The 15,295-nt window shown below is 39.9% G+C and overlaps 1 protein-coding gene across 1 annotated transcript in view; it reads left to right on the plus strand.

The window, feature by feature from the left end:
• The window catches only part of Adamts3 (ADAM metallopeptidase with thrombospondin type 1 motif 3), a 209,979-nt gene that overhangs the window by 146,818 nt on the left and 47,866 nt on the right, over window positions 1-15,295 (plus strand). The window contains exon 5 of the mRNA XM_048425084.3: window positions 14,093-14,292. Coding sequence (XP_048281041.3) covers window positions 14,093-14,292 — 200 coding nt within the window. The remainder of the gene's footprint in view (window positions 1-14,092; window positions 14,293-15,295) is intronic.

A 15,295-nucleotide genomic window follows, 5' to 3' on the forward strand; every position in this document is an offset into this window, starting at 1 on the left:
CAAAAGGGAGCAGCGATGGGCTGCCTCCTGCTGCCCAGCTAGCTTTACCCGAAATAATTACACAGAAACTGTATTCATTTAAACACTGCCTGGCCCATTGTCTCCAGCCCATTATTGGCTAACTCTCACATATTAATTAACCCATTTTTAACAATGTGTATATCACCACAAGGTTGTGGCTTGCCGGGAAGATTCTAACCCACGTCCATCTCGGAGAGGAGAGCCATGGTGTCTGCCTGACTCTGCTTCTTTCTCCCAGCATTCTGTTCTGTCTACTCCACCTATCTAAATTCTGACCTATCAAGCCAAGGCAGTTTCTTTATTAACCAATGAAAGTAACACAATAGACAGATGACCCTCCTACATCAAGAGACTTTCTAAAATGCAGAGGTCCTTGGATGGTTCTCAGCCAATGGCTGAAGAGAACAGAATCTCACAAGAAAGGGCCATCTCAGAGCATCCCTGGAAAACAGAGGACTGGACTGTGGAGTTGAACGACTGCATAAGTACAGCACATGTGTGAAGATCCACTCTATTGAAGAAAACCAATTATCCCAAGAAGGCAGAGAATCTCCTAGAAAGAAGGCAACTGAAATCTTGATTTAGCTTTTGTCTGTACAGAAGCAACTCCACTGACTGGACCCCAGATTGAGAGGGGTGGGGAGCGAAATTTGTTAAACTGTAGACCAGACAACATATGTTCTTCTAGGACTTGTCTAAGCAAGTGCTTGGAATAGCTCAGAGGGTATGAAAATGTTACTCAAGAGCATCTGCCACATGGGAGGTGTTCAGTATATGAACAAACTATTACCTTTGTCTTGCACACGTCCTATGTCTTTTGGTGTATTTACTGAATGTGTGTTCATAGGTGATCTTAGTAAAAGACATGTAGGGACTAGGAAACTGCTATCCAAATTGCAGGCATCCCTGAAGATGCAGGAGCAGAAACTAGAGGTTCCCAGAAACTCTGTAAAAGTGAAGAATTACAAAAACAGAATTCCAAAGGTGGGAGGATCTTGCTACCGAGAAACCCAAACCTCTTACTGCATGGATCCTGCATTTGAAGGCCAGTTTTGTTAAATAACTTACCATATATATGTCAAGATTCCATTCCAGGAAATTCAGACCGCACTAGCTATTTTAAGCATGAAAGGATTTAATGTAAAGAATTAAATGCACATTAAATTTTTTGGAAGGACTGAAGGAGTAGCTTCTAGTCTTTGGATCTAGGACTGTTGCCCAGAAAGGGAGAGCAGATTGGCCCACCCGTGTGCTGTTAGTGCTGCAAAAGTCAGAGAACAGGAGGAGGAGATGATGCCTACTGCCTTTCCTCCTAGATGCTGTGGAGGGTAAAGAAGCACTGCTCCTGCTGCTCTCCTCCCTTTTAGCATCCACTCAGCTGCCAACTAACCCGAGAGACTAGGATTCCTCTGGGGACTCATTTCCTGATGAGTTAGTATCCAGTCCCAAGTACTCAGCCCTAAACTCATGTACGTGAAGCAAAATGAAATGGGCTGAGTAGGAAAGGGGGGATAGTGTGTGTGGTGTGTGCAGTGTGTGTGTGTGTAGAAATACTAATTAAAAAAGAGGTCATGAATTTGAGAGTTAGGGGATTCTGAAGGAGTTGGAGGAGGGAGAGGGATGGAAATGATGTAAATACAGTATACACATATAAAATTCTTGAAAAATAAAAATTTTCAAGTAAAAATTGTCATAAATCTTTTAAATAATAAACACACGAACTTAGATGTCAGAAGACCCACTTGTACCCACTTGAATTGTTGTTACTCACTATCCTCTTACATGAAGGTTCATTCTGAGTTTCTTTTTTTATTGATCTTTATTGAACTCTAAATATTTCTCTGCTCCCCTCCCTGCTTCTCCCCTCTCCTCAACCCTCTCCCAAAGTCCCATGCTTCCAATTTACTGAGGAGATCTTGCCTTTTTCTATTTCCCATGTAGATTAGATCTATGTATGTCTCTCTTAGGGTCCTCATTGTTGTCTAGGTTCTCTGGGATTGTGATTTGTGGGCTGGTGTTCTTTGCTTTATGTTTAAAAACCACTTATGAGTGAGTACATGTGATAATTGTCTTTCTGGGTCTGGGTTATCTCACTCAAAATGAAGTTTTCTAGCTCCATCCATTTGCCTGCAAAATTCAAGATGTCGTTATTTTTTTCTGCTGTGTAGCACTCCATTGTGTAAATGTACCACATTTTTTATTCCGAGTTTCTTATTGCTCTTGTTGACTTCAAGAGAGGAGCTGCAGTGAACCTTAATACACGAAATTTTTGCTTTTAACTCTATAGCAGCCTTTGAAAGTCCACCTCAATTTATTGTCATCTGAATATGATGTTTACAGGCCTGGTTCTGTAAAGAGTTTAAAGCTAAATATAGTCTGTCAATATTTCAAATATCACATTCTTTGAACTAAGGTGTTTGTTATGGTTGACATTTCCTGAGTGGCATTCATGTTTGTGCTGAGCAACTACTAAGCAGGCTGCCCCCCCCCAACTCTTGGAAACAGTTTTTCTCCAAACACATTTGCAATACCTTTTGGCTCTGTAGTATGACGGTTGGCTTGTTGGGGTTTCTGTCCTGCCCGGTACCCCACAACCGGCAAGTCCCAGAGAAAATCAATCACACAGAGGTCTCTATAAGTTATAAAGCTGATTGGCCCATTCAGTCAGGCTACTTATTAGCTCTTATAACTTATGTTACCCCATTATCCTTATCTACATTAGCCACACAGCTCAGTACCTTTCTCAGCTGGGCAGGTTACATCCTGCCTCTTCAGTGGTCTGCGCAGGAATGCGGAGGGAGCTTCCTGCTTCCCAGAATTCTCCTGTTCTCATTGCATCACCTCTACTTCTTGTCTAGTTTTCCCGCCTATACTTCCTGCCTGGCCAATCAGCGTTTTATTAAAATATGATTGACAGAATACAGATAATTCTCCCGCACCATGGCTCAGATAGTTTTTAATCAACCACAAAATTCCCGTTCATTTATGAGAAAAGTGAATACAAATCTTTCAGGTTCACGAAGTACCACTCAGCCCTCACTGCTCTGCTTCCTGAGCAATGTGATCAGTGTCACCACATGGCCACGAATGTCTGACAAAGCATATCTTTTACAACAAGAATATTGCCAGGGCTTATATTGAGCATTCCACTGTTACCTGACTTCCACAGATCAGAATAGACTGTGTATGCAGTCACTTGGGAAATGCTGGATGTGAGTTCTAAGTCATGTTACTAATTCAGAGAGGGCCAGTCCTATTCAGCCACCAAACGCTTGTAGCAAAGCCAAATCCCAATGGCCTTCCAGTCCTGTCCAAGATGAAACCACACAAAGTAGCTCATCTTCCTGCTTGCAACAAACCTAAATGGATAAAATATATGAAGAAACAATTTTGCATGCTAGAAAATATCAAACAATGAATCAGAATGACCCCAAGAGATGAGGATTGAAAAAAAGAGGGCGTGGGGTGTTCAGGAAAGCCCAGACTTACTAAGCTTACTAGAAACTAGTAAGACTTACTAGAAACTAAGCATTTCTAGTCTGACTCTCAGGGAATGAGAATGCAGGTAGAGCCTGAAAGATTTCTAGAACTGAGACATCAGAGCTAAGAGTCACATGACTGAGGATGAGTGAAGAGAGATGGACACAAAAATATAATTCCACAGATCTATACAGAGTCCTTGGTCTTCTGTAGCTGAGTCCTGATTGGTGCATACAATTGTGAAAATGGGCAAAGCTTAGAAAACCCCCTACCCGAACGAAGTAGAGGAAAGAGTTCCGCTTCCACAAGGAGCTATTGCAGGTCAGACTGTAGCTGCTCTGGATTCCCACAGCACCGGAGAATGCCCAGAATCGGCCTGCCTCAGGGGCAGCCACTAACTCTAGATGGATGCTGCTTTGGCTCTGCCTAATAAATCTTGCACATAACACCCAAAAGGAACAAACTGTTTTCATATCATTTAACTGCATCCAAGGGGAAGCTCAAGAATATTTATAGGAAGACAAATAGATCCGGCAGCCAAAAAGATAAAATTTACAATGTTGGCTGTCTTAATCAAAAATTACCAAGTATTCGGAGAAGCGGAAAAATGCAGCCCATAATGATGACAAAAAGCAGTTTTTTGAAACCATCCCAGAAGTGACAGGAATGTTAGAATGAGCAGACGAAAACATCACAAAACCTACAAAGCAAAATTAGTTTCTTGGCGCTTGTAAGCTATATTTTTTAATCTGTCTCCTCTTTCCCCAGTTCCCCCGCATCCTCTCTGTCTCTCTTGGCCTTTGCAGCTTTCCCAGGTCATGAGTTCCCAATCATGTCGGTACTGCCGCACTGGAAGCTCATTTCATAGCCCACTCAGTTCCCTTTAATTCCTTTCCATCTGTTCAGTTGTCACAACCTTTGTGGTTTAAGGTGATACCCAGCATTTTTGGTTCTGTAGGTCAGAAGTCTGAGGTCCCCCAGACAAGTTCTACGCTTAGCACACCGTAAAATCAAAATAAAAAACTAGCCAAGTCGAATTGGTGTATGTTTGTGTTACTACTAAAGGCTGAACCTCTACCAATAAGCTGTATCTCTAGACTTTTTTCTTACTTTTACTTTGAGGTGAGGCCTCATTAAATTGTTCAGGCAGGCTTTGAACTCACCCTGTAGCTTGGCCTGACTTTGAACTTTCTTGTGTCCTTCCTGCCTCAGTCTCCCTGGTCGAATAACTAGAATTATAGCCCTGACTTGATCTCTAATAGGAAGACACTAGTTAATAATACTCCTTATGGATGTAGGCAGAATTCTGGTCCTTGTTCTTGTAGGCCTGGAATGTCTATTTTCTGACCAGTTATTCACAACTATGATGTCCATCATTAACCTTTTTCTGATCTTATGTGTTTCTCTTTACAACCAGCAATAATTCTTCAAATCCTTCTTAGTGTTAGCTAGCATTCCTAACATCCTTGACAGGGGCCAGGCAGATAAAGCTCCATGCTCTTAGTTGAAGCAGTTCCTGGACTACTGTAATGCTGGTGTTCTGGTCTTTGGTAGCATAGAGGATGCCCATGGGGACAGAAGCTTATTCTCTCCTGCCCTGTGTATTAAGGCCTTCATGAAGCAATTCTTTAAATTCACTTACCACATACTTGAATCTACTCTTATTTTATTTATATTTTGTAACTGCTTTCTGGAAAAGTCTATAAGATGGATATTAATATACTTATGTATTACTCAGATTTTGTTGCTTCAACAAAATACTCACGGCAAGCTACTCAAATTGAAGTTTCGTTCATTCACAATTTTGGTTTCTTAAGGGTGTGGCCTGTACATTATCTGTTATGGCAAGGGCTCTTTCTGTGCATCGTATTACTGTAGGTGACAATTGTTGGGAGCAAGAGATGGCATTTTGATATAGGAATTCAGAGAGCAGCTAGGTTCTTACAGCCTGTCTCAGGATGTTACTCTAGTGAACTCCCACTGGTCCCCACCTCCTAAGGATTTCAAACCTTCTTTTAATACCGCAGTTAAGAACCAGGATTCCAACAAACAAACCTGATTGAGACAGACCACATTGAGCCATAGTACTGAGTACATGTAAAAGGTTGGCACGTGTCTCGAGCAAATATAATGTAGATATTCACACGGTCTATTCCATCACTTTGTGAAGTCTCTGCCTATGCCCTCCCTTCTTTTGAAAACCTTGTAAAACCTCCCCTCCTTTGCTTTGCCCATTTTAGACCTTCGTGTTTTTTTTTTATTTTTCTTACGTGTGTCCTTAGTCTTACCACTGTAGTGCTGGCGCTAGGAAAGAAGGCAAGTTTGACCAGTTCCTGCTCAATTGATTATTGGTGCTTAGAAAAATGGCAGGGAAAGTTACTGTATTCTTGATGTATTCATCTCAAATAGTAAATAAAAAGGTTAATACGTAATATTTTGGTTATGATTACTTTTGTAAATTTGTGTTATCCATTCTCTATGACTTTGTAGAAAGTAATCTACATGATTCTTGCAGAATCCCTGGGGATATTTGAGATAAATAGGCATTTAAATTCCCAGTAAGGAAACACAGAGGAGGTTAACTGGTAGAAATAGTCGTAAGCTTTGAAACGGACAGCCGTGAAATGCAACCCCATCCTTCTATTCAGTGGGGCTTTTTTCCAAACCTTCCTAGCAGTGTAGGATGCTCAGACCATAAAAGTCAATTGGGGGTGATCACCCCTTCCCCTATCTGTCATCATGCCTTGATTTAATGGAACTCAACTACAGAGGCCATAAATATGAAAGAAAGGAATTTAGTGAAGACGAAGAGAATTTTAGAGTGCTGTTAAATGTGTGAACTATTAAAATATAAAGATTAGGCCGGGCGGTGGTGGCGCACGCCTTTAATCCCAGCACTCGGGAGGCAGAGGCAGGTGAATCCCTGTGAGTTCGAGGCCAGCCTGGTCTACAAGAGCTAGTTCCAGGACAGGCACCAAAAACTACAGAGAAACCCTGTCTCGAAAAATCAAAAAAAAAAAAAAATAAATAAAATAAAATATAAAGATTATAGACTGTATTGCCCTTGAAAAAGAACCTTCAGATTTTAGTAACTAAATACATTGATATATATATTAAGAAAAGGAATGGCTACTGATAATGAAGTCTTTAAAGTAATTGAACTAAAATAATTAATTCATAAGGTAAAAGAGAATATAGAGCCCTTGCAAAGGACTGTGTAGCTAATAATAGTTTTATAAATAATATTGGAAAAGAATACTGTTGGTGATTGCATAAGGCAGGTTAATTAAGGGCTTCATAGAGGTTTTGTTAAGTTTCGAGTGTTAGGAACTCACATCAAGCTGTTTTAAGCAAAAGTCAAAGAAAAAAATGTGGGAACAGCAGTTTATCATTTCATTAAACTGAGCAGACCTGCAGGGGTTAAGTAAGAAAAAGTGTGAGCCTGCCCCTGTGACTGAGCCTGTGACTGCACGCATTGTTTGGAGGAAGGTTCTCCACACCTAGAGGTGCTGGATTAGCAAATAACAATATACTATTTTTATTTCATCTTGAATATATTTTTGTATTAACTATTTCCCCTATAATACCAGAGCAAAAATAAAACTTTATTTATCTTATATTGAACTTTACAGGAATGTTGTATTTTTTTCTGACAACCTTGCCCAATCACAGAGATTTCAGTTATTAAAAATGAAGACAAAATTCTAGAGGAAGATGGAAACTATGTTGGGAAATGTTGAGGAGCTCTTAACTACTCCTAAGAAAGACACATAGGAGGTCCATTCTGTAAGATGCATAGGGAGGTCCAGTTTATTGGACCTGACTCTGATGCTAGAACTGGTGAAGCTATTTTAAAGGAAGGAAATTAACCTGAAGAGAGTTTATTCATCACCAGTAGCAGGATGTCCAAGGTAGGATCAGCTGTGTTATTGATAATTTATTGATGGAGTAACCCGGGAACCCCATTCTTATGGACCTCTTTGTCATGAAACTAACAGAATCGTTTATTTCTTACAATTTTTCAAGTAAAGTGTGCCTTTAAAAATTAAAACTAGCTGAAAACGTCTGACATGCGAAGATTTTTATTAAAAGTCAGTTCATGGTTCACTGACTAGTTCATGGTTAGAAGTGAAGTGACTTCTAAACTCTTGTTTGCTAAATAATTACCAAACCAAAGCATGCAAGCATTATTATACTTTGCTATTTCCAATATAGAATTGTCTACTTAAAAATGTTGTAAATTTTCCCTTGAAGTAGGTAGCAACAGTTAAACAAATGCAAATATATACTGTTTACAGTTAGAACTTTTGGGGGGGGCTAACATGGACAATCACATTCATTAAATGGAAATGCTATATTTTTTAGAGCAGCAATTCTTTTTGGTCTTTCAAGACAGGGTTTTGTTGTAGCTTTGGATCCTGTCCTGGAACTAGCTCTTGTAGGCCAGGCTGACTTCAAAATCCACCTACCTTGGCCTCTCAAGTGCTGGGATTAAAGGTGTGTGTCACCACTACCTGGCTAGAGCAGCAATTCTCTGCAAGTTCAGAGTTCACATCATAAGTTGGCCTAGTTATAGTTCTTTGAACTATCATGCAGTTTGCTTGCTAGTGAAGGTTTTTTTACAGTAGTATATGATATCTTCATACAATAATACCCTCATACATTTGGAGACTGGCACTATACCTTATTGGGAATGACACGTTTACTATGAAAAACAGGATGCTGGTGGAAAGATCACTATATGATAATACTACTAGGGTGTCATGATGAAGTTGGCCACCCTCTGCTTCTGATGTTAGTAGATGACATTTGTTGGATTTTACATCTATTTTTGGCTCTGATATTAGGTTCTCCACCTACTCTTGGAAAACCAGTCTGTGGTATTCCAGTGACTTCATTTTCAGCACAGTATTCCATTCATGGAGAACGCCAGATTTCTATGTAGACTCACTCTGTACTTATTACAGCGAAACAATATGCTTATTTCTCATTTCTTGTCATCAGTGAACCATGAGGAAATGTCATGTAGTATGACTTGTTTTGGTAATTTATTTAGTTACTTAGAGTATTTTTACACATTTTCATTATCTGCACAAAATGCAACTTGTATTTATTCCTACAGAGGATGGGTGCAGAAGAAACCTAGGCAACAATGATGTGAGTTCAGTGTTACGTGTGTTAGGATTAGACTCTGAGGCATATTAAAAAAAATTCAATCAAGATGGTGACCTAAACAGGATGGAAGGGTCATCCCTCATATTTTTAGTTCAATCTGGAGTTGTTCCAGATCCCTGTGGGACCCCACACTCATAGAATGACCATATTCCTGTGTGTAAGCACTCTGCCTTACTCAGCTCCTGCCTTCACCCCAAGATTCCTCCTCCAGTTCCGGGTGTCATGCTTCAGGAGCATACAGAAATGCTTAGTGGGGAGCCAGGAGTGCATCTACAAAGTCAAATCACTTTCCTTTGCAGAGACTTTGGGCACACCTTCCATAGGAGCTTGGATGGGTCTTTTGTGTAAGTCACCAATGTATGAGCAATTCTTCTGCTTAAGTTTCTTGATCAGATCTTAAGTCACGTGTACTCCTTAATCACACTATATGGGAATGACACTTAGCTGAGCTTATTGCTGTTTTAGATAAAAATGGGCATTCTGCTTTTTGGAAGGAGAGACTGGATAATGAGCACAGAATCTCTGACCCCCCATCTCTAACCCAGGGTGACAGTCATGTTTGCCCGGAGCCCTGAAGTTATTTGTATCTGATACAAAACTCAGTCAAAGTACACCTCTCAAACTTTAGCTCTGTCTCCTTTCAGATGATAGGACTTCTTCTGAGGTAAGAGACAAGTTGACTAATAACTATATTTTGATTGCCTGTGAATATGTTTAAACATAAAATATGCCAGTTCCTTCTTGAAAATCATTTAAGACTAGAGTGTTCAGGGTGATTAGTAATGTAAGTTATACCATATTTAGTAAGTTCAAAATGGTGTTTAAGCACAGAAAATCCTTCATTTAACACTAAAATAGCTGTACATGTTATGGCTGAATTGTTCAGTCACACATTCCCTAAAAATTTACTCCAATAAATATAGAGAGTAAAGTTGGGTGTTTGAAAAATAATATATTTCCATCAGCAAACTAGTGGGTGAGCAAAAGTTTGCAATTCAAATGTTTCCAATATATTAATTAATATGTGTCAATAATTTCCAAGATAAGTTCCAAAAATCTACTCTTCTCTAAGAGGAGACATTGTTGTAAGAATATATATCATTTGGTATTTTGAGAACAAGTCATTGATGTGGTAAAGTGGAACACTTTTGACCCTTAATTCCATCCTTTGTCTCACTGCTCAGGATAGCCCCAGCTGCCCTCATATCTACTCTATGAATACCATTTCCTACACCTCAACCCCAAATAGACGGAATTGTAGGGATCCTGCTTATATTAGCTGTGTCCGGCCTGACAAGCTACTCTACCACATGATGAAGATGAGCATCAAACTCTTAACTATGAAATAAGTGGAGCATTATGCACTGTGGCTCTAATTATTTCACATGAAGTAATAGGGCCATTATCCTTCTGTCTACTAAAAACAGATTATTTGTTCTGTCAACACCAATGCACAAGATGTGTGTTCAGTCTTTTGCAGGCCCATTGCAGGCAGCCACTGGTGTGGTTTTATGTCCAGAAGTGGCATTTCACAGCCTTTCACTCTGTTTTCTAGCTCTTAAATTCTTTGCACCCATTCTTCCACAATGCTTCCTTAACCTTAGAGGGTGTGGTATAAATGTCTTATTTAGGGCTAAACATTCAACTGTTACTTCTTTTCAGCAACTTAATCATATGTCTCTGAGTTCATTGTTGTTCACTGCAAGAGAAGCTTATGAGAGTAATGCTGATACTAGTATTTGTCTGTGGGTATAAAATAAATATTTAGAAGATGGCTTGGTGCTATTACAATTTAACTGGACAATAGTACTAAGTTCCCTCTCCCAGGGCCTCCTCAATGGGTTTTTGACTGGGTTTACATTACAAGGCCTAATTTTCTTTTATGGAGAAGGTGTTTTATTCAAGAACAGAGCAACTGATTACTGCCGTAACAACTGTGCCACTATCATACCAATAGGTACAACTTACCTGGAATATTGGTGTTATAGCTTGTCTGGTTAATATCTAGTTAAACTCACTGATGATTTTTCTCTGCCAGAAGTCTGTATGGCACATTTCTAGCACAATGAAATCTAACTGGCAGAAGGAGGCTTCCAGACAAGTTCCCATTTAATTTTCACACCATGCAACCAATATTTGTGGTGTCTGCAGCAATAGGATCTTATCCTTTCATTCTGGGGGTCAGTTAAAAAAAAACAATGGCAAGTCTCTGTATTGTTTGGGAGTCATTTGGGGTATTCCTGGTCAACAGCTCACGAGGAGTTGTCACTCACCTGGCACTGTGAGTTTTGTTTAATAAACCTGAGCTTCTAGGAGGAGCTTTATCTAAAGGTATCTCCTTTCTAATTTTTTCCCATAAATTATACTTTGTCAATTGTTTATAAGATAGTAGATTTCCATATGGATCTTCTATAATCCCTTCATTTTGATTAACCCTTCTCCTCGACTCCTTGGGTCCCATATTCTACAACCCCTTCTTGCTTGTATCTTTCCACCTCAGTTGTCCCCCAGTCTGTGTTTATATATAAAGTACAGGATCCTGTACTTTATTATACCCTCACACCTATGGCATCCTCTTCCTAGTGACCTCTTTCTAGATTTCTGGCCCCTACAGGAACTACTCTTATGTTGAGTACACAAAGTTAGAGATTTGAATCTAGGAGCCATTTACAAGAAAGAATATATTTGGGGAACTATGAGGGAATAGATGTGAATGGTCTGTGTCTTGGGGTAGGGGGTAGGCTATATACATGCAGAAGCCAGAAAAGAATGTCAAGTGTCCTGTTATATCTCTTAACCTTCCTTTCTTGAGGCAGAACCTCTAAGTGAACCTAGAGCTAGGCTGGAAGTCTAGTTTCCTTCTCTGTACTGATCTGCCATATCCTCTCAGGACAGGGTCTCTCTGAACAGGAAGCTCTTCCAGTAGGCCTCAGCATTCCTATCCCCTTTCACACATCCTAGAGCACTGAGGTCACAGACTTGGAGGAAGCTGTTCACAGTCTTTACACATGGATGCTGAGGTTTGACTCAGGTCCCCATGCTCGCACAACAAGCCAAGACATATCCCTAGCCCTAAGTATAAGGATTATTCCATTTCATGAATCAAGTGGCTGAGGGTCAGAGGTTTGTCATCTTATCTAAAACTACAGCTGGATGAGTCATTATCAAGATCTGAACATGAAGTTGTCTGGTTATAAAGTCCATGTTAGTTTGTTGTGCTGGTACACACCTTAATTTTTGTATCCCTGGAATCAGAGGCATATTGCAAGTTCAAGTCCAGCCTGGAGAATACAGTCAGACAGTAAGACCCTGTCTTGGGAGAAAAAGGAAAAAAAAAAACATATTGTATACTTCATGGCCCCAGAGATGACTAGAATCATGATGTGGGTAAGTAAAACTGCTTGAAGTTGTCCTAATGTATGACACTGTCCACATTCAGAATCAAGGAAAATAAGATTGTACAACACAGTATAAAAGACAGACAAAAGTGCCTTGGGATTTAAAGGTTCCTTCCTCCCCCCAACACATGTTCCCTTTTGTACCATAAATGTCTCCCCTCTTTCTATTTATTCAAGGAGGAATGCAAAAGGCAGACAGGAAGTGTCAGGGTGAAATGAACTGTCTCTGCAATAAACCCTCACCCTTCTTCATCCCTTCATCGGGTTTGATAATATAACGATGCTGCTAGCGTATCTCCATTGAACATTGCCTCTGAGAAGTCTGCCAAACAAGACACTGTTAGAACGGAGAGCCAACCCATCAGCAGTCCTGTCTGTACACTTGCTATCACCTCTCACATTCTCAAGTGTGCAGAGAGACGTGAGGCTGCATGGCAACGCTGTGTGTAAGTGTAGCTTCCAGCCCCAGCATAGGTTCCCAGCTCTTGAAAAGCAGCTTTTGAAGGAAGCTTTCTGTGTGATGTGGATGGTGGTGAGAGTTATTTTTACACCACAGAGCCAGAGAGTTCTCGGTGAGGAGAAAATCCCCAGCTAATGAATTAGGAACTGAGCTTGGGTCAAAGTGAAGTACAGTATAGGTTTAAACCAAATAGTCATCAGCATAGCTGATGCCAGTACGTGTTGGGCAGGGCTGGGTGTTTCTCTATATTTGTGAGAGGCTGAAGAGGTGTGAGCAGGGTATGTACTTCCATGCCTCTAATCCCATGTGATTAAAGCTTGGTCATCAGCCTTCTTGGCCGAGAGACATCCTTTCCTGCGACTTCACTAAAACCACAAAGGTGGGGAGGAAAATGCCTATTCATTCATGTCAAGACTCTGATTCAGATGGTTCATAGGCCTCAACACAGTATTCAATAAACCTCTATATAAACTGTGAGTCAGACTTGCTTCTGTAAAGCTTGTTTTAGACATCAAGGCACTTTATAGAATAAATTCCTTTCTGGGTTTTATAGACTTGAAATGGAAATGAACATATCTTCATGGTTTTTTTTTATGCCAGCAGTTGAATGATATTAGTATCCAACTTATATTTCATGTTTTAATTGCCAAAACATTTCTTCTCCAAATATGGAGAATTTAGGTTGTTAAATGCAAATAGTATCTGCCTCATTCCTTCCCATATTTCTATCTCTATATATATGTATGAAAGAACTATAATACTTCTTTGATACAAATACTTCTTTGATACAAATACTTTGATACAAAAACTTTGATACAAATAAAAATAATTGGGCTTATGTTTTTCTCTATTAGTTATCTTCTGATTGACTCCTTACTTTGCTGTCTCACAAATTCAGATATACAACATTAGATATTACCTGCTATTGGATGAGAGATCAGCCAAATTTGGAGAACTATAGTATCAACTGGCTTTACCCATGTGTCTGCCCACTTTTTCTCCAGCCATATTCCAACATAGTAAAGCAAGACATTAGCCATGGCCAGTAATAGTTATCATAAAATATTGATATAACAGAAGTTGATTTTTAAGTTAAGGCTGCCGATTAGAGTGATCTAAGTTTATATTGTATAAATTATATACCCATGAATCATAGAATTGTAATTAATCAGTGTTACCGTGGTGACATGACACACCACATTTATTTAAAGTCTTTATTGAGTAATTCTATACCTTGCCTCCATGCTGTACCCTATTGCCTTTTCTCTGTCCTAGGATTCAGCAAGGAAAAGACTAAACACTTCTATCCTTGTGACTCTTCAGTTTGGTACAGTGGTACAATAGTAGGGTAGTACTATTGTACATTACTGTGAGTGTTGAATACATTGGGAGTCATCCGGAGCATACATATGAGCCTATTATTTCCCAAACAAAATGAAAGCAATACGATAATGATTTGGATTATAGTGATGGCCCCTGAAAAGATGTATTTCTAAGAAAGTACCTGAAGGCGCACTGGGTAAACTGAAATGCCTGGGTTCCTTTTGTCTCCTAATAGAGTCGAACCTGGAAGGCCTTGATGATCTAGGCACAGTTTACAGCAACCTTGGCCAGCAGCTGAATGAGACAATGAGGCGCCGCAGACACTCGGGAGAGAACGATTACAACATCGAGGTGCTTCTGGGAGTGGATGACTCTGTGGTCCGTTTCCATGGCAAAGAGCATGTCCAAAACTACCTCCTCACCCTGATGAACATTGTGAGTAGTGACTCCTCTTGGAGGCATTTCGTCATTTCAATCACATCTCTTGTTTGGCTAGTGTCCTCTGGGCGTTGATATAAGCACCTCACCCAAAATTCAGGCTCTGCCACATCCATGCTATGTAGGTTTAAATTAAGTCTCTATCATTCTATTTATCAATAAAACTCAGAAGTCAAAAACTGCAGTAGAAATTTGCTAGCTCAGAGAGATTGAGTAGCGACTAACTGACCTTGCGTTTTGACTGGAGACACTGCAGAAGAATCTCTTCCCTTGTCCAGAACCAAGAGGAAGCTCAAGCTACAGTTCCCGCCTTTTCCTTCCTGTGAGTCTTCTCTATCCAAACTGCTGGCTTCTCTATGGCCGATTCCAGTAAGCCAATCACTGGCTCCGACCCTTGTTCAAGATATAACTTCAGTGGGCAGTCTCAGGAATGTCAGAGTGCGATCAAAATATCCCACAACAACCAAGTAAAAAATCACGTATTTTAGAAGCCATGTTGAATGAACTAATCAAGGTTTTGCATTTCATTTCGTTTGGGGGACAAGTAATAGTTTGAAGACTGTCAGCTTGCCTCCATGTGTGCTCTGCGTAGTTAAATGGCTCTTTCCAGCATTGCTCTATACCCTGAGAGGATGGATGGTTTTCAACGATGGATAAGAACTTTCGAACAAATACACTGTTTTAAAAATTCTAGACAGAAGATAACATATTTACAAAGCACATAGCTGCTGGCTCAGCAATCGCTAATGAGTCCTTGAAGGAATCTTTATTTTCTTTTGTGAGCCTTAATCACATTCAGAAAATGACATCATTTTCAAATTAATCTCCTTTGGATCTGGCACAGGGCAATTGCTGAGAAATAACCAATGATAATACCTCCTTCAGAGAGATAACTGAGGCAGTGGTTTCCTTTCATGTTTTACCCCATGCCATTCTATAAGACATGGTATGCTAAACTTCTTGCCTGACTCTCTGCCTTCTTTCTGCTTTCTGATGCTTG

Source organism: Myodes glareolus, chromosome 8 (genome assembly GCF_982192425.1).
Source record: "Myodes glareolus chromosome 8, mMyoGla1.1, whole genome shotgun sequence".
In the NCBI taxonomy this organism is placed as follows: domain Eukaryota; kingdom Metazoa; phylum Chordata; class Mammalia; order Rodentia; family Cricetidae; genus Myodes; species Myodes glareolus.